Source organism: Choloepus didactylus, chromosome 8, assembly GCF_015220235.1.
Source record: "Choloepus didactylus isolate mChoDid1 chromosome 8, mChoDid1.pri, whole genome shotgun sequence".
Taxonomy (NCBI): domain Eukaryota; kingdom Metazoa; phylum Chordata; class Mammalia; order Pilosa; family Megalonychidae; genus Choloepus; species Choloepus didactylus.
Genome location: NC_051314.1, coordinates 94,474,513 through 94,495,424, shown reverse-complemented (window position 1 = coordinate 94,495,424; position 20,912 = coordinate 94,474,513). Strand labels below are relative to the sequence as shown.

Genomic DNA, 20,912 nt, shown 5'->3' with positions numbered 1-20,912 from the left:
CCAATGCACAGCCAGAATCATCATCTGATGTGGAACTTCTCTGACACCCAAAGGCAAGTTTGCTCATTTTGGGCTCCATCTCCAACGGCATAATACTGAAGTTAAAAAGCTGGTTTATCAGTCACAAGGCATCAAGCAATGGCTGCTGTGGACAATATAAGGAAAAAATAAAGAAATTAAAAACCTGAATGATTATTCATATCCTCCAGAGCTTTTACTGAATGCCTATTTACACACAGCTGGGTGCAGAGTAAGTAACTAAATGACCAGTGTCACTACCAACACCTTTTTACCCCAGGACCACTGAAACTTAAAATCCAGTAAATGGCTCAGTATTTCAGAAAATGCCACCAAATACAGTTTTATTTCCAGTTGCCTTTAAAAGGCACCTCTCTATACACTATTCATTACAGAAAGATTCTCAAGAATATCATTTGGTGACTTTCTATTTTCCCATGAATGAAATCCCTGTGAAGGAATATGAGTTGAAGAAGTAACAGTGTCAGGAAGGGCACATTTGCCTTGCCAACTACAACCTACCGCGAAAAATGGTCCAATTCCTAAGTGATTTTCCTGGTTAAGCCAACACTACCTGCACCCAGTGGGACCACTGGGTCAAACTACTTCAGTTTTCAGACTTCTTATAAAGTTTTGTAAGGCACTAAACTTAGTCCAGTCACTGAATAGAAACAGCACAGTTAAATGCTTGCTTTTATGTCATTAAATCCTCAAGCCTTTACTATCTAAGGACTAAAGTCTGCCAGAAATTCATTAATGAATTCCTTCAACAAGAGGTAATTGAGTCCAAACACTTGGTTAAAAGAAAATCCGGCTTGGTGACTACTACTGTTTAATTGTGTTATAAACAAACATTCATTGAAAAGATATGCACTACCTGCTATGTGTGAAATGCTGTTAGTCACCTACTGGGGAAGATGCAAATCCCCCTCTGAATGAAAAGGCTTCTCACATAAGGGGGCTATCAATGTGGTAAGACAACACCCCCTGCCTTACAACCCAGGAACTTTATTATCATCACCCCAGCTCTCTTACCTTCCTCCCAGGAGGCTAAGAAGGGGCTGGGGGGTGGGGGGGAACTTTTGGAATCAGATGCAAGTGTTTATACCTGCTTGTTTCCGAAAACTAATTTAAAGACAATCATAGATAATTAGTCCAACCCAATTATTTTGGAGAAAACAAGACTCAGGGAAATTAAATGACTTGCCCAAGGTCACACCACAAAAAAAAGCCAGATTATGTGTCTGACATGTCAAGACTTCCCAATTCCTCTGCCATAGTAAACTCTCTCATATGCTCAATCAAGAGGGAAAGGCAGTGAAAACGTAAACCCTTTCAGCCGGGGACTAAGTTGTTCACAACGCAACTCTGAACACCTACAGTAAGTATTTAGAAATATGCTAACTCGTAAAACCTATATTATTAAAAATTGATTTTTATTTTATAAAATCAAAAGACACAAAACATTAAAAAACAACAGTTCAAAAATGGAAGGCAAACCTCCAGTTGCTACAACCTTACCAGTAGTAGAAGCAGCACCACACAGCAGATATTATTCCAGCTAATATATTTAACTTGCAATCACCCTGAACAAAAAGGAAAGATGACCTCATTTCCTACACAACCATTGAGAGGTTATGACCTTTTAAACAAGTCATCATTTTACACAGGTGCAATTCATTCATGTCTTGACTTAGGAAAGGCTTTCTAAACATGGGACATTCCTCAGAGTCCTCAATAAAAAGGGATGTGGTAATGAAAGTCAGAAAATGTCTTGGATCTAGTCTTTCCCTTTTGTTTTGAGAAAGTATTTCCAACATGTCAAAGGAAGAGAGCTAGAAGTTAAGAATTAAGTCAGTAACTCAAAAATCCACCCCAGTGCCTTCAATGCAATTTAACCTAAAATATGAAATATAAATATTTGTCCCTTGCCAAATCTGGCTGGGGATGGAGACACTAAGGTATCTGGTCTGAAACTTAGAAAAATACTGTAAATATTAAATAGAACCTAAAAATTAAGTCACTAAGTTATAAAACAAGAGAAAACATCACCAGTTAAACCAGGAATTTTCCAGGCTGGCACAAAGATGCAGCTTGCCCAAGATCTGAATTCCTTTTACAGCTGTATTCCCTGATTAGCCTTTTGTGGAAAATGTACAGTAAATTGCTATCCTAATCAAGGTAAATCAACTTTAGCACTAAATGCCACAATCCCCATCCCCCCCCCCCATCATCTGGATGTGCTGGCTACATCTCATACCTACAACTCCCACATTCATTCTAGACTTTCAGCAAACTACATCAGACTGACTGTTCAGTGGACTGTTAATACGTTGACAATGTGAAGAGAACAACGAAGGAACATGGGTGACAAAGTCATTTTCATCAGAGGCATGGATTTCAATTTCATGTGTTGACCCTCTGGGAGCTTACTCCTTTGCGCCTGGCCTGGGACTACAGGTGTTAGGGCATGTAATCCCCATGTCAACCAACCCAGTGAGGGGGATCTCATTTAAAGATGAAGAAACAGAGCCTCAGGTAAGCTGTCCAAGATCAGTAAGTTAACAAGTAGTGGTCTTAAAATGGTGTCTATCTAATGCCAAGGTCAGTGAAATTAAACCCCTACAACAACACGCTGCCTTCTGGTGATACAACCTGATAGAGCCAATTCCTTTTTTCTTTGGTGAACTAGCCATGCTACTACACTGCAGACACACAAAATGACATAACTGGAGGGCAGACAGTCCACTTTTCCCATAGAAGGCATTTTAAGGCAAATACACAGCCAAAGAGGATTATAAAAATACAATGGCCTCATAAGCTTATTCTTTTGAGAAAACCTCTTTCTTTTTCCTTATATCAGAAGATAGTTAAAATGATAAGACATTATGTTTTTACCAAATTCTGACCAAAAAAATAAACATTAGAAAAAATAAAGTTACACAGCATGACTTCCATTTGGACCAGGTTGTGGTAGGAGATGCTGTATTACCACAAGTACTTTTTCTTTAACTGGTTAATATGAAAACTTAAAATTGTATTTCTCTTTTTTAAAAAAAAAGACCCAGAGAGTATATTCTTAAATGTATCACAGACTCATACTGTGTGGTGTGAAGACAATTTACAGCTGAGCATGATTCATGCACTTGTAAAAAGTTAAATAAAAATGATAAATAAAAATGTGATCTCATAAATACCCATAATTTCACACATTTGCTTTACAATATGCACAATATGTATTTGCTTTAACAGCACAAAAGGGAGAGGGAAGCCTGGCCACTAATTATGCTCTGGGTCATGATGAAGGGCAAGAATCTTCATAATGACATCTAAACATGGCTGTCCTTGGTTTGCCAAAATATTTTTAGGGCAAACCTATGAGACCATGGGTGAATTCGATCTACTAGTAAATTCCATTAACTGCATTTTCAGGTATTATCGCTTACGATTTATCACGTGAAACAGGGACAATGAGTTGGATTATAGAACAATTTTCCTCCCTCAACTAGATCTATTGAAAATTGGGGTTATGATATAGAGTAAAATATATTTTAATGTCTTTTTTAAAAATTTCTTTTGTAGAATCACCCTTAGACCAGAGAAGAGCCCACTTTATTTATTTATTTGATAAATTAGCTTTTATATAATTTCAAGCTTCAGAAAAGTTGCAAGAATTGTAAAAGGAATCTAGATTCACCAATTATTTATATTTTGCCCCATTTGCTTCATCACATTCTCTCTCTCACACACACTGTTGTGGGAACCATGAGATGTGTATTTTTTTACATTCTCTTACACAACCACAGTTAAACACATCTTTAAAAGAAAAATGTCTTTAAAAAACACTTGTATTAAAAACAAAAACTATGTGCAAGACAAAATGTTAGATGCTGGAGATAAACAGAATAACCAGTCAAAATAACTCTAACCATCAGTATCCTGTGATTATTCTATGACAAAGTTTATTGTCTTGGTCTTGAAATGTTATAATAAATGGACTGAACTTAATCACAAATGAATGACAATTATTCATTAGCCAATCCTGTGAAAGAATTTAATTTCCTTTTAGGGAAATAATCAGGTGGGACCCCACTCCTCCAAAGTGTCTTTATTATTTTGGATGTAACTAAGTCTCCTAACAAGGGAAAAAAAAAATAAAAGTTTTCATTATGTCAGGGATAGGTCTGTTCAGGTTCCATACAGAGCATTAAGGAAATGCACAGAGTGAGCAAAACCTTTAATAACAACACTGTCAAAGATGGCACCAAGGTCAAGCAGAGAGACTAGGAATTTAAATTAAATTTGAGGAGATAATGAGAGATTTCTAGAGATGATTTTGAAGAGAAGACTAAAAGCAGACTAAGAGAGCCAAAGACAGAAATGAATTACAAACAGGAGAAAAGGACATGGACACAAGGGAGGTGGACAAAGAAGCCCAAGTTTCGATAGAAAACTGGGATACTTTTTTTCTTTGAAAGATAAGGACTATCATGCTGGGATTCCATGCAACCATTTCCCTCCTTTGTCCTTTCTTCAAAATACTTATACAGCTACTTTTCACCATTTAAAAAGACTCAGACACAAACAGCTTAGCAGATATATGACTTCTCAATCATCATATAATTGTCATGAGAACATTTGACCCAGGGGATAAGAGCAATACATAGGGAATAGAATCTGGTGCTCTCAGCATTCAGTCCTAAAGTTTTCAAACCTTTGACAAGTCACCAACATCTTGCCACCTGGATATTTAAAAACAACTATTTTCTTCCAAAGATGCTCTAAGGATGGGAAAGAGTTTTAAGGAAAAAAAAGAATGATAAAAATACAAAAAATTACAGTTACTGTCAAGATGTACCAATTGGCACTGGTACTTCCATGTTGGCTCTCTCAATTTTCCTGAGACTATCTAGTGACACCTGGAATAGGAAAAATGCATTAGTAGCAAACAGGGACCAAATGTCACCTGGGTTTCATCTTCATTTTGAGTTTCGGAGGGCTCTGCCAAATTATTGGCTGCCATTCCCAGTTGCCTTGGAGACATCTTCTAACCTGTTCCTACACGACACCCCCCAACACGGGCACACAGAGACACACACACACACACACACACACAGCATGGATAACAGTGTATGGAGCAGGGTAGAGGCTTTCCAGTTGTCTTAGAGCAACAACTATGAGCACCTACTGTATAGTTGGTTGTAAGGAGACACTTGATCTCCAAATTAGAGTATGGCTTCATTCATCCAACACAGAGATATAGGAAGGGGTACCTGGTGAAATTTACTTTCCAAATTCATTCAGTCACTCATTCATACTTATATTTCAAGTTCATTATTGAGCAGTTCCAGGGAATACCAAGAGAAAAAAAAAAAGGCAACTGACATTTTTTTCATTAAAAGCCAGAACTAAAAAAAGAAAAAGTAGCCACTATGATAAAAATGTTTCCAAACTGCAATACACATGTCCTTGTGTGAATCATGCAATTTAGCCTTTGGCTAATGGCTTGTTTTCGTTTTAAGCAAAGAGAAAAAGTTCTGGCTTTAGGATTCAAGAAACAGTTGGATTCAAGAAACAGGAGTTCTAATCCAGTCATCCTGTGGTGTATGACTGGGAAGCTAGTTCCTCAACTGGAATAGGAGGGAATGAGGGCCATCCCACAATGCAGACAAGGTGCTCAGAACTGCATGGCCCCTGACCATGACTTTAAGATGGTTGATAAACTTGTTGCTGATTTTTCTCCCTGTCCTCATGATTTTTTTTTTATTTAAGGCAATTGACTAACTTGCCTTACTAAGTAGTCCTTTACTTTTGCCTAGAGCCAACACCCTCCAAACCTCTTAAAGTTAGTTGCTTCAATATTTTGTATATCAGGCAACTTCTATTTGGAAACATTTGCTTAAAAGTATATAGAGTAATTACATTATGAATGAGGGCATAAGCATTTCTTCCATAAGCACGGAAATCACTGGCTACATAACATTACATACAGTATATGAATGTGTTATTCAAACTATAAAGCCGTTTAATTATTTTGTTGTGTTATTTTGGTATTTGGGGATCATTTTATTTTCTACTGCACCATATGCTGCATCCAGGATAGCTGAAGATTATTATTTTGATTGACCTTGACATATACATAAATGAGCCTTCACTATTTTCCCCTAAAGAGCTTAACAAGTCAGCACAGTATTTGAAGGGCGGGAGGCAGTAAAGAATCAACAATATTGCTGGAAGACATGTTCTTCCAAAGAAGCAACGACAGATGGCAATGGTAGCATTGAATCAGATTTAAGAATTATACATGTCAGGCAAAAGACTTTAGGCTTAGCCCTAAAGGCAATAGGAAACCAGAAAAGTGAGTAGAAGGGTGCCACAAGATACTACTGGTCTTAAAGAGAATTAATATGGTTGTGAACATCAGAGAGAGGAGAGTCTGGAAGTGGCTAATTAGCACACTGTCACCAGGAGCATCTAAACATGGTGATGGAGGTGGAGACATTAAAAGGAACCAATTGGAAAGAGAACTGCATCAAAGACTACGTTTTGACTCTTGGATAACTGAAAGATGATGGACCAATACAGAAATTATACATAGGCAAGTCAGGAGGGTGAGGATTTGAGGGGGTGCGGAGAGTAAATTCAGTCTGATAAATAAAGGTCATAACGTGGGTTTTATCTAGTACAGTTCCTATTATCATTTACATGAACCAAGTCACCAAATGAAATCAAATCTTCAAAGAGAAAACAGAACAATTAATTTTCAATGCCTGCCACTGAATATGAAGTCTAAGGTCATATCCCTAATTACAAATGCTTTTCCCAGTGAAATTCCAATCCAGTTCTTAGTTGATACTATCTTGACACTGGAGAATCTGTACGAAAAAGTATTTCTGGTGCACACAAGCCCAGGGAAGTTAGAAATCCTTTGATTGCCCAAACCCGGAACATATACTGACTGGTGAAGTCAGTTGGGCTAACATTCCGGAGGTGTCCCCTGCTGCTAAGTGCCACCCTGTGGGCTACAAGTTGTTTAACAACTTCTTTGTTAAACTGCTTGTTAACAAGGTCCTAGTGCATAGAAGATGTAGATCACAGGTACCCATTCAAAGGCCACTCTCATTCTTCCGGCCTAAATATGCAAGTGGATTAAATAAATTTAACTACAGACCAATTTGTCAGTACACTTCCATCCTTTTCACTATACAGAATATACAGTGCCTATGATTACACACATTTTCTTGTTTATGATGTCCTTAACTTAAATCTTAAATAGAGCCAGAGACCTTTAAAACCTTTAGGGATAAAACTACTATAATCAAGATTTGAATTTCACAGCAGAGAGACACTACAAGGTAATCTTTGAAGTTTTCACCCGAAGAGCACTCAGTACCTATTGTTTGCTAAAGACAAAAGTCATTGCCAAGATAGCCCAATTCAATTTTACTTACAATGAAATAAACCATAAAGGTAACCGTAAAATAAAAGCTTAATGAAGTAATTTACCCAAAGACACTGTTTATGAAATATTCCTACTCTAAAACTACTTCTTATTAGTCATTAAGCCATGCACCCTTTGGTATTTTCCGTAATCTTCAGGTAAACCTCCATCAAACTTGTAACATTAATAGTCAGCTGAGCGGGCTGTCATGTACCACTCAATTGCCAAGAGCGATCCACTTTCCCAAGAGGAAATTCTAATTTCGTGCACAAATACATTCCACCACAGTAAGGCAGACTGCTTAACAAAAGGAGGAAACATGATGACAAAGCATGGTCCTTTGCCAGGGCGCCGCTTTGGGGCTCAGCTTATTTGGCTGTGAATCGGTAATAAAGACAAAACCCAAAACGCAGGCTATGGGTGGGAGGCGCACCACACAGCGCACTGTTCTGAAATCATTACTTTCCATAATGGGGGACGCAGATACTTTCTCAAAATCGCGTTCCAGTCAATCTCCTATTGATTTTTTTGAATTTCTATTTTCAACGGCGGCCCAAGGAAACGGCAGCCAGAGTCGACTCCAATGTACACACAGACTCAGGTTTCACCCCGTCACCTGTTGGCTCCTGAACAACACTCCTCTTTGTGAAACTTACAGCACTCATTTGAAACAAGTTTCCAGAGAAAACACTTCAATAAAGTGTCTGAGAAGTCACAAGACTCGAGTTGTAAAAACAAATTCCACACACAGCTTGGTTTACACTGACACAGATTAATGTGAAACCCTGAGGCTTTTAAAAAGCAGACGCGAGGGAAAGCCAAAGAGAAAGGACGGCACCCTTCTTCGGACAAGCTCCTTGGGAGAATTTCTGATGCGGCTGCAAGTGATGGCCATCCACCCGCCCCTCATCACAGCAGGCATCAGCGCCCCCTGCGCGCGGCAAAACGTTCCTTCACTCCGCGCGGCCGCACAGTCTCGGGCCGCGAGGGGGCGCCGCGGGGGCCGCTAGAAGCAGCTGCCAGTCCTCCGGCGGGGCTCCTCTGGACACGGGTCGGATCCAGCCCCACTGCACTTTCCCTTCCGTCCCGGCCCGGCCCCGAGCTCCGGAGGCCGCACTTAAGCCCCACAGACAGGGAGCGAAGCCTTACTGGGCTCCGAAGCGAGGCCCACAGCATCCGCAAGAAAAATCCCCCTTGTCCCCAGAGACAGAGTAGTCGCCTTCATAGCCCCTCTACCCACCTCCAGAAGAAAGCGCACACCGCCGCGTCACCTCCATGGAAGAGGATGCACTCCCGCGGCTTGGCGGCACTACTAAGTAGCCGCGGGTCCCCACGTCTATCCCCTGCAACTTCCGAGGAGAAGCCCCCTCCCCGCCAGCGCGCACCGATGCGCGCACACCCGCAGCCCTTTAGCCTTCAGTCCCCACCGCCCGGCTGCCATCAAGCCCCGGTGCCCAGAAAGCGGCTCCCCACCTGCGGCCGCGGGACCAAGAGCGGCCTGCAGCCCCTCCCGGCGCGGCCCACGAATCCGCCGAGCCCCTCTGAGGTCGGGCGAGGCTGGAGGGCCGGCAGAGGCGCAGGGTGGTTCCTAAAGGAAAAGAGGTCTGGGTGCCCTCCAGGTCACCCTCGCCCACCCTTTTCCGGAGATCGGGGGGAAGGGGAGGGCGGGAAGAGGGGAGGCGGGGGCAGCGAGCGCGCCGGGAGGGGGGTGTCCCCCATTAAATCGCGGCCGGCCGCGCCCCCGGTGGCGCCCCGAGCCACGGCGCAGCACTGGCCGGGTGGGCCGGGGGTCGCTACCGCCCCCGCCCCGCCGTGACGCACTTTCCCCCAGGCCTGTCGTCTTCGAGCCCCCTTTTAGTGCAAGACGGCAGTTCTCACCCGTGGCAGCCCACTAACCAGCGTGAGGGGTCCGACAAGAGGTCCTCCAGCTGCCTGGAGACCCTCCGTCCCCGCCTGCGTCGTGGACTCTGCTCTCCCGTGTTCGAGTCGCCTCGGCCAGGCACCGCATCCCCCCAGAGCCTGGCTCTGCGTCTCTCCAGGATTCTCCACCGCCGAGAAAAAGAACCCCGTCTCAGCTCAACGCTGCGAGCCCGCCTGGGGCCGGCGATCTTCAAAAGTAACCAGAGCCCGCATTAAAAAAAAAGTAACCATTTCGCTTCCTGGCGATCCCACCCTCCGCAGAGAGCGACGGAGCGGCCGCCCGGCTCGCGATCCCAGGCCAGCTTGGCTCCTCGCTCCCGTCCGCAGGAGGCGCTTGCCCAGCCTGATCGCGCCGCGGTCCGCTTTCCAGGAACTGTCACTGCTGACCGTGCCACTGGCAGGCGTCCACGAGGTCCCGCGCGCACGGTGTTCCTCGAAAAGTTACCCCATCCACTTGGCCAGCCTACCTCGAGCACCTACCTCCAAACGCCCGCTCCAGTCCCCGGAGCCCTAGTGATTCGAGGCACTGAGATGCAAATACCCCAGGACGCTTATGTAAACTTCTCCCTCCCGCAGGTGCACGCGCAGACCACAAAACGCAGGGAGAATATGCAAGGCCAACCTATAAAGAAATCATCTCCGCTCTGCCCATAACAATGATGTCAGCAAATGGCACGTTTAACCAAAAGTTCTCACTTGGAAGAGCTCATTAACATTTGAATTCTCCCCTTAGGACTTTTCTTGCATTGATTCCTATGGCTTAGCTCTTGGGGACTTATTTTTATCGGTAAATAACCAGCAAAAGAGAAGTCAGGTCACGGGTTTTACTTATTCTGGTATACTAATAAGAGTTTTTACAAGTAGTTAAGTGAATATCATTATTCAAACATACACACAAAAATGCCCCTTACTTAAGGCTACTCCTGTCTCTGAGCTATTTCTAGGTACACTGAACTGACAGTTGCATTAGTTGTCTAAAGAAAATACCAAGAGAAGCAAAAACAGAACCTCAAAGCCAGCCCAGAAGGAAATCATAGATTTGTAATAACCAGGTCTGGATCTCTTCTGATCTACAAATTTTCGTTTCTAAAATAGTCTCTTTATCACAAGGTAATAGAATATATCATGCCAAGGGAACGGAGAAAAAAAGATGCAATATTTAAGAACCTCACAAGCTTTGTCCATTTATAAAATGTTAGTATAATTAAAAGCAATTTTAATGGTCACCAATTCCTTCTATAACTTCCTTTTTTTTTTTTGGTTGAAAGATCCTGGCACCATCAGGATACCTTAGGAGTGATTTGCAACATAAATGTTTCCACAGTATACAGCTGAACAACAGCCCTCTGTAACTTTGATTTAAAAATACACAAACATGTTGCCTTAACAGATCAGTCAAGTAAATAACTTGGTGGCCAAATTCTGTTATATTTGCTACAAAGCAAAAAACAGCTGAGGACCTGTTTCTGGGTTTCCCACCCTACTTATTTTTTAAAGTGGCAGAGACCAAAAAAAAAAAAAAAAAAAAAAAAAAGTTGTGGTTCTGCTGGCGGACTGATCCTGATCCAGACAACAGGAATTGTAATTCAAATAGATTCTATTGGCCAATGTGTATTTCCATTTTGAAGAACATTCCTAAACAATTCTAACATAGGGACTGCTCTGCTCTTAGGATAAGGGAATTTCTGGCAGGGTGGGGGGATGAGAGGGTTTTGAAGGTTACCACTGTCCTCTGTGGACCCGTGAAATTAACCATTAATACCTAGGGACAGATTTCCTTTACTCTGTTTCATTCTGTTTGGGCTTCCCCAGGAAAGTCATCAACTTACAGTATCACTGACAATATCTGTAGGGCAGTTATTGACTTAAATCAAACCCTAACTGTCATATCCTTATGATAAAGGAAGACTCAATAGGCTTATGTATTAAACCAGGCTGACCCTTTTTGGAATAGCTTCTAAACGCAAGCTACAATTAGCCAAGGCCACAGAACACTCCCACCTACAAACCATAGCAACACTTACCAGAATTAAATGTCAGCCATTGTGCCTGTGTTTCTTCTAAGGCAGTTACTTATAAATACTATTTGTTACATTTTCAACAGGTACTGTCAGCTTTATTGCCTTATTGTATTTTTCGTGATGAAGCAGTTTTGGAGACAGGTAAAAGCTTCCAACTAAAGTTCAATCTGAAGGAAACAGACTAGTCTCGTGTGACTAGTCAAAGGTGACTTTACACAGGAAGGGGATCAAGGCTCCCGACCAGCATCCTTTTGTCCCTACCAGGTGGAATATTCACTTGGGGGGCACCTGAGAAAGAAAGCCCAGAAATTCACAATGTTTGGCTCCTTCACTCTCATACTTGTCTTTGCTCTACAGTCTTCTCCACAGAGAGGCCTTTTCCAACCACCCTCATCCGAAAGATCCCCCTTCCCTCCATCTGCACCATTCATCTGCATTGCACATAGTGTTGCCTATTTGTTCTTCTGACTTTCTCCTCCCCTAGAAGGTGGCAACTTTTGAGGTTTTCCACTGTATCCCCAGCAGCTAGAATCAGGCAAGCTCATGTGTTGGATGAATGAATGCTTTTCTGTCCTTCCTCTCCTTGGGCCCTCACAAGTATACCATACCTGTACAAGAAGCTCCATTTCTAATCCAGGCAATAATATCCTAATAGAGATTATAATAGAAAAACAGAATTATGCCCAAGGCAGAGAAATAAAGAGGTTGCATTTTGTTTGTCAAAAGCCATCCATCCAGAGGCTAGGCCTCCCTATAATTGTGCCTAAGAACCTCCTCCCGAATGCCTCTTTGTTGCTCAGATGTGGCCCTCTCTCTCTAGCTAAGCCAACTTGAAAGGTGAAATCACTGCCCTCCCCTCTACGTGGGATCAGACACCCAGGGGAGTGAATCTCCCTGGCAACGTGGAATATGACTCCCGGGGAGGAATGTAGACCTGGCATCGTGGGACGGAGAACATCTTCTTGACCAAAAGGGGGATGTGAAAGGAAATGAAATAAGCTTCAGTGGTAGAGAGAATCCAAAAGGAGCCGAAAGGTCACTCTGGTGGGCACTCTTACGCACACTTTAGACAACCCTTTTTAGGTTCTAAAGAATTGGGGTAGCTGGTGGTGGATACCTGAAACTATCAAACTACAACCCAGAATCCATCAATCTCGAAGACAATTGTATAAAAATGTAGCTTATGAGGGGTGACAATGGGATTGGGAAAGCCATAAGGACCACACTCCAGTTTGTCTAGTTTATGGATGGATGAGTAGAAAAATAGGGGAAGGAAACAAACAAACAAACAGACAAAGGTACCCAGTGTTCTTTTTTACTTCAATTGCTCTTTTTCACTTTAATTATTATTCTTGTTATTTTTGTGTGTGTGCTAATGAAGGTGTCAGGGATTGATTTAGGTGATGAATGTACAACTATGTAATGGTACTGTGAACCATCGAATGTACGATTTGTTTTGTATGACTGCGTGGTATGTGAATATATCTCAATAAAGTGAAGATAAAAAAATAAAAATAAATAAAACACACACACACACACACACACACACACACACACACACACAAGCCATCCATCCAGGTTTAATGTGTCTGGTAGAAAGAGATAACATACAGAATACAAAGCAAATATTAGCGCTATTCCTTCATTCCCTCAGGATTTGTATATAGTGACCTTAAGTTCTTTTCTGCTTCTTACTTTCACTTTTCCATTTGTAAAATAGACATGCTTCTTAGTTTTAAAAGTAAGGGTTACACAGTCTTAGGCATTTGGAGGAATTTATAATAAAATGCCAGCAATTTAGGAAAAGTCCATTTAAATGGTTAAATATCTTTAAGTTACTTAATAGAAAAGAGAGATCAAGTCTCTAATATTCATCGAATGACATATCATTCACTTTAATTTGAGGGGCAGTTGACATATGTAAGGTTAAGAAGGATGACCGTTTTAGTCTTCACTGAGCGTAATTAAGGACAGTGGTTTGGTTGTTCAGATCACAAGGTCATACCATTTTAGAGTTGATACCCTATGGCATCCTTCCTCTTGTCCAGATAAGGAAGCTGAGATCCAGAGGAATTAGTGTAAACAGACTGGACTGCAAAATTTGTGGCCACAAACCTAGGTTCTTTCGAGCAGTATTCTCCCTGGAAGATAAATCAACCAACGGAGTCTGGATGTCTTCATGCTTGTCCCTAAATCCGCCATCACTGGAAGTTTATGCAAAATGTATTACTTTCTTGTTAATTTTAAACATTTCTGTTGTATCTCATATTTGATAGTGTATCTTGATAGATCACTGAACATTTGCAAATTTTAGTTAACCTTAGCTAAGTCTGTAGTACCCCCAGGGCAAGGCCCTACAGTGGATCTTGAGCTCTTCCTTAAGATTTAATAGGCATTAAGGAGTTTTATAATAGGTTGCAGTTTCTCTCCAATTACCTTTCCCCTTTGATTATAGTTAAAGCAATGCGATTAGAGACAAGTGGTTCTTTAACATTTCTATGTCCAATCTCTTCTTAGATTTACTTCTCCAATCCTCCCAACCATTTGACCCCTCCCCCAGCATCTTTTCTCTGTCAGTTACTAGCTGTATGCCATAGGGATAAATCACTCAAAAGTATTAATTTTTTAACCTTTAAAAATGCTTAGAACTTTTGAAATGGAGGGAACACAATCCATTTTTCAACTAAAATAGGAATCTCAGTATAGAAACTGATGAAAGTGAAACTGTTCTCTTTGAAGCGCTGAGCTGGCTTCTTCCCAAACCTCTCCCACAGCTACCCTCCTCAGTCTCCCAGGGCGGCCCTCAGACTCTTCCACCTCAACTAGATGTTCCCTGAAGCTCCACCAGCTCTAATTCAATATCTGGGTATGACACCAACACCAGGTAGGAGTTTACAGCTCTCTGTCTTGAAACCACAGACCAAGTTGGGTGGGAGGGAGGGTATGGGATCAGGTCCTTTTATATGGCTCTTTTCTGAGTTATAACTGTTAATAAAAGCTGACAGCTATCTCTGCTCACCCCACTCACCCCTCATTCCCGACTATTCTGTAATTACCTCACCCCCACACCAGGAAAGATTTTGTTACTTTTCATGGACAGATAAGGACAGATACTTAAACTAGCATTCAGGCACCCTGAGTTATTAAAACTGCACTACTGAAAAACTGCCAAAATGTTAAGAAATGAAGAATAAGTCTTCCAACAAATGGGGGGGTGGGGGGTGGAGAGAGAGAGCGAGAAAGAGAGAGAAGGAAGGAGAGAGGGAGGGAGAGAGGGAGAGTTGGAGATCTCTATCATAAAAAGATATTTAAGATACACAAAGTTGCAAAACACAATATATAGCACAATCACACTGTTATAACTAATATCATACAGGTTAGTATATGCATATCAAAATTATTTAGAGGAGTATAAATACCAAACCATGAATGTGGCTTTTGGGGGTGGGCAGTTTATAAATAAAAATCACTTTAAAATTTTATATTTATAAAATAAGTATATATTCATATTTTCACATTATTTGTAAATTTTACCTTTTTATAAAGATCATAAACTTTGATAAGAAGAGAAAAGATACAGTTTAAGAAATAATAAAGAAAATATACTACAAAATATAAGGAAGAAAGCTCAGAAGCAGAAACTGAAGTTCCCAATGTAAGTATTAATTGATGTGGGAAGATAAATGAATACACAATTCCTCTCCCTGCTATTTTCCTCCCAGTCACAAACTTTAAGAGTGGAATCTCTGTTGCATTTGTTTACAATACTTTGGGAAGGGGCATCACACTAGTACTACATTTCCATGGAGCCGGGCATACTGGGACAAGAGCTGCTCTGATTGATGCCTCTTTTATCCATCCATTGATTCCAACAAATATCCTTTGACTCAACCAATGAATCTATCATTAAAGGCAGTACAATTAGACCTAGGCTGTCTCCTTCAGGGGGACATATTCTAAACTTCCTAGTCTATTCATATCTCGATTTATTCTGAAAAGGCGGCAGGCATAGAAAAATATACAAGATAAGTAGGGAAATCAATGGTTGATTAAATTTTCCTAACTACATAACAAACTAGTATGTTTTAATTAGACTACAATTGAGGTGTGGTTGAAGTTCTATTATAGGAACAAGAAGAAATGTTGTAAAATCAATTCTGCTTGGAATGTGAGGATCAAAGAAGAGTGAAGATGGGGTGACATTTGAGTTGGGCCTGTAAGGGTTGAAAGTAGTTATCAGGGTAATTAATGGGATGAGAATGGAATGGGGTGGTGCAGAAACAGCACCCAGTCCAGGCTGAGCCAATCAAAACTTGAGGGCCAAAAGAGCAAGTAGCCCTTAGTAAATCCATGGTAATCTGTTGGGGGCCTGGGGTTTAGGTTTTACAAGAGGGAGGAGCTGGGATAGAGCAGAAAGGTAGGCAGGACAAGGCTGTGTAAGCCATGAGAAAGACTGCCAAGTTACTTCAGGGGCCATGGACAGCCGCAGAAGCTTAAGCAGAAAAGGGTGACATGATCTTTTCTGTGCCCTAGGTGGAGGGAGGGAGGACAGAACAATGCAGGGAAACCAGAAGGGAACAGCCTGGAAGCTGCTCAGAAGTCAAGGCAAGGAAAGACAAGGCAATGTGTCTGAGGGCATGATTTCTGAGAGCAAAGAAAAAGGACTTGTGGTGGGCTCAGAGAGTGTGTGTGTGTTGGGGAGTTGGATGGGTTGGCCAGGGACACAGATAGGGCCCTGACATTCCTAAATTAATTAGCATTCCCATAGTTTACTTGAAAGACAACCAACAACGTGGCCTGATGTGAGCTGTAACCTGGAACTGCAAATACTTTTCACTGCCCATGGGAGACAAACTTAAGGTAACACAAAGGATTTGCATTTCTAAGTGCAAACTTTATCTTCTGCTGATATTCACCTTTAAAATAGAGTCTATACATACTCCAGTGTTTAAAGAGTTCAGGGTCCAGCATTATGACAGAAATAGGCACATGATTTTCAGGTTGGAAGATAATCCATGCAGAAGAACTTCCCAACTAACTCCTACTGCAGAGATCAAAAAGGCATTGGAAATTTAGAATAAGTGGGGGTCTGCAATCCAGCAGATTGGAATCTAGCAGATATATGTTTGCACAAAACCTCTAGGTAATAAATATGACTCCATTTCAAATTTTAAAATTATCGGATGCTTTATTTCATGTACTACATGTTCAAAGCTATTCTGCTAACCTGTGCATTATCCTATGGTATTTAAGCTTTTCACCACCTAAAATGGTTGATCCTCCTCAAGGGAAAATCTAGGCCAACACAGGCATGCCAGCTTTTAACACTGTTACTGTGTGCTATAACTAACCAAGGCACTCTAACAGAGGTGTCAGCAAAGAATTATTTCAAGCAGCCAGAAGCCGCTTGCCCCAAAGAAAAAGGTCAGCAAAACTTCTCAAAACATTTCTTTATCTTATCAATGATCCCAGGTCCCTTTTGCAACTGTGGGAATTTAAACAAGGTGATTTTGTAGTGGAGACTGGTTTACAAGCTTTCATTAGATTGTACCAGGGCCAGGATTTGGAATTCAAATTGTTCTAGTTGTCTTGAATCACATAGTTAGAGATAAGCAACTGTCTTTTGATCCAAGTTCCTTTTAATATTTCTGTTATCCTTTTTGCTTGGAGCTTTAACCTCTTCAACATTGAGTTTTGCATTAAATTATACAGAAGCTAAGGGCAGGGATCTTGTCTATTGTGTTTAGTGATATATTCCAAGTGCTTAGATACATTGCCTTGCATAGAGAGGGTACTCAATAAATACTTGTTGAATGGTGAATGACAGCCTTGTTCACATTTTTATCCTCCGCAGAGCCTGACCCAGAACCTTGGACACTCTAAGCACTCGTATTTATACTTCAAATATCAATCTACTGATGCTATTCTCCATTATTTGGATTAACAAAAAAAAAACAAAAAACAAACAACTGAGAAAACGGTTTTGAGGTTCCCTTTTCCAGTTTTAATATTGAAAGGAATCTCATCAAATTTATCATTTAGGTCATTTGTTCTTTTTGGTTTAAAAGATCTGATATGAACTATAGTTGGCTAAATTTAAATCTCTTTATGGAAAGCTTGAATGTCTAAATCTTGTACTCCCACCACCTCCAAACCAATATCCTCTCTTCCTCCTCATTTCCCAGTCTGGTAGCAACACTCCCGGGAAGCCAGAAATCTGGTCATCACAGATTCCTCCTTCATTCTTAGCACTCCCTCCCCTTTGCCTACTCTCTCATTCAGTTACTTAACAGATCTTTAATTTTTTTCTGTTAACTATGTATCTCTTCTCCCTATCCCTATGACTGTTGCCTGTCTCATCTTCCCCACCCTGAGACATGACAACAGCCTAACCCATTTCCTTAGGTCTTCTCACCCCTATCTTCACTCTCTACTTGACCACCAAAAATCTGACTACATCATTTTCCTACTTTAAAAGCCCTTCTTCAAAGTTTTCCCACCACCTCCATGGGATAAAATCAAGGGTTCTTTGCATGGCAAAGGCCTTCTATTTCCAGCCCCCTACGGTTCTCTCCAGCTCTTATCTCCTCCACTTGTCACAATTCCTCTTAGGTTCTAGAACTGCCAGTGGTTTCCCATAATATTGGGCTGTTCCATGACTCTTTGCCCACTATTTCCTCTGCTTGGAGCCATCTAGCTATTCACTTTTATTTGCCTGGCTGACTCCTGCTTCAAGACTTGGTTCAAGGTGGATCTAGGAAATTTCCTCTGGAGGCCCCAGGTTACACCAGTGCTTCTACACTGTACTCCCACTGCTCCAGCCCCCTCCATTAGTCCCAAGACTGCTGTTTTATTCAGGTCGTCCCTCCTCCAGAATTACTGCTTATTTTCTATTTCAATCAGAAATTCTGCTAAGTGGAGTGATGTGATTCTCATCCTATGTGCATGTAGCTGTAGGATAACCCAGAGGCTCAACCTTTTCAGTCAGCATCTCCACCCATGAGGATGGGGACTTGCCATTATTTTGGTTAATATGAATGTATAAAAGAGATGTATGTTTTGAGCATAGACCGTCTGGTTGTTCTAGCTCCTTCAGAGAGCTTTTCCAGATGCTTCCATTCTCCCACTGCCAAGTCCATCCCAAATGTATCATTATCCAGCTATTCTCAGGGAAAACAGTCATGTTGAGTTGCTGGGTTGGTACAGACTATAACAAAAATGATACCCTGTTTTGGTTTGCTAAAGCTGCTGGAATGCAATATACCAGAAATGGGTTGGCTTTTAACAACGGGGATTTATTAAGTTACAAGTTACAATTCTAAGGCTGAGAAAATGTCCAATTAAGGTATCAACAAGAGGATACCTTCTCTGAAGAAAGGTTGCTGGCATCTGGGGTTCCTCTGTCAGATAGCAAAGACACATGGCAACATCTGCTTGTCCTTTGTTCCCGGGTTTTGTACTTTCAGCTTCAGGTTCCAGTGGCTTTCTCTCTGACTGTCTGTGGGCATCTCAGGGGCATTTCTTCTCTGGGGCATTTCTCTCTCTCTCTCTCTCTCTCTCTCAGCTCTGTCCAAATTTCTCTTCCATTTATCCTCTCACAAAGGACTCCAGTAAAGGATTATGACCCATCTTGAATGTGCTGGGTCACATCTTAACTGAAACAATCTTATTAAAAGATCCCACCTACAATAGGTCTGCACCCACAAGAATGGATTAAAAGAACATGGTCTTTTCTGGGGTACATAACAGCTCCAAACTATCACACATCCCTCTTGTCAGCTCATAATTTGTGGTATATAGTGTTTGCCTCTGGAATAGATACTCCTTGAGAGCAGACTCTGCCTCCCCTTGTTATTTTACAGTGCTGAGAGTAATAAAGATGACATGATGAAACAGACTGGTTAAATATGAGCTAGAGGAGTTAGGTGAGGCACTGAAGCCAGGACTACAGGGGTAGAATCTGCTCTACTCAGTTGCCTGAAGTGGCATGTTACAGAATTCCACATACAAAACTATCTGGTCACCTCCCATTTGCCCTGTTCCATATGCAAACCTTGAATATACCTTAGCAAGGCATTAACAGCCTGTTGTGGGCCACAGTGAAGGACCATTTTCAAGACACAAAAATAAAATGTAAAGTGACAGAAAGCCTCTAACATCAGCCTTAGAGCACGTGGGATGGTGAAATGGGAAGTTAGGCCAGTCAGAGACACAACACAATCCCTAGGTTAAGGGTGGAAGTAGGCTAGTGTGAAGAAAACAAGCATTTTCAAAGGAAAAGCTGGATGTGACCTAGAGTAGCCATCTCTAAAGATGATCATAGGGAAGAGGATTTTTTTTTTTTGGAAATAGAAGTGGGGGATCTGAGTGGATCTGGGAGGCCAAGAACATCCTTAGCACCCTTTAGGGAAAGCGAACACTGCCCTATAGCATTTCTTTGAGTACTTGGTACAGGGCCTTCCTTTCAATGAATATTCAGTGATTCAAAGACAATAGTGGAATCAGTATAGAATGAAGAGTTAGGTATGTATTAGAATCTCCAGTCACTTTTGACAGATATTGGGATGTCACCACTAGTTCTGTGGTGATATATGGAGTAAGACCACAAGAAAGCCCAATAAAGCTCCCTTATTGTTATTAAAGCAGCAATGACTTATGGAGTACATGTATGCCAGGAATTGTGCAAATTCTGTTCATATTTTTAAAAATCCTTATAAGAATATGATGAGGTGGGGTTTATTCTCCCCATTTTACAAATGAGAAAAGTAAGGTTGTCAAAGTCATCAGCTAGTTAGTGGAGGAGTCTGGATTCAAAAACCAGTCTGACACCAAAGCCGGTATCCTTAAACACTATGCTATTTGCTTTTAAAGCAGAGCTATTTAAGGTTAGCCAGATAAAATGGTTTTCTTTCCCAACTTTTCCCTGAGCAGCACCTCCGAAAGTGGGAAGATTAATTATAGAAGTTTTTAATACTACATTATTTCAGCTAGAAATGAAGCAATGATTGTCAGTCTTACTTATGGGACCTCAATGACAATATATTGGTTTTGCTGGCCTCTAGGAGCAGAGGGCTGTGCAGCTAAAAAGCAAAACCTAGGGACATCTCTTCCCTTCCTCAGCCCTGGGGATCCACATACAAAGGAGACCCTGGGTTTTTTGAAGCGGTTCAGCATATTATTTTAATTTCTGTAGATACAAAATCATTTTATTGTCCAACTACAACAAAACTGGATTGTATTTGAAAATCTCTTATATATCAGTTGCTCTGTTGTTGATCAGTCATGATAAGTATCAGTGTGTGCTACGCTCTTACTCAAATAAGGGTATTGCTGGCTGATGAGTTCAGCCTCCCAACCATCACCTCCTCAATTTAAAGGGAGATTATACTGAACAAAGGGCAGCCCTTGAGAATGGTTCGGTTCATAGTTTCTGTATAACCCATTCTACTGAATGCATCTCACATGACATCCTGAAGGCAAAAGGCACTGAAGTAATACAGCCATTAATAAAC

General features: G+C 41.4%; 1 protein-coding gene across 1 annotated transcript in view; it reads right to left on the bottom strand.

The window, feature by feature from the left end:
• Nucleotides 1-20,912, bottom strand: part of PRICKLE1 (prickle planar cell polarity protein 1) — a 102,713-nt gene that overhangs the window by 9,876 nt on the left and 71,925 nt on the right. Inside the window, 1 exon segment of the mRNA XM_037848315.1 lies at nt 2-145. Within this exon segment, the coding sequence (XP_037704243.1) occupies nt 2-91 (90 nt within the window). The 5' untranslated portion in view covers nt 92-145.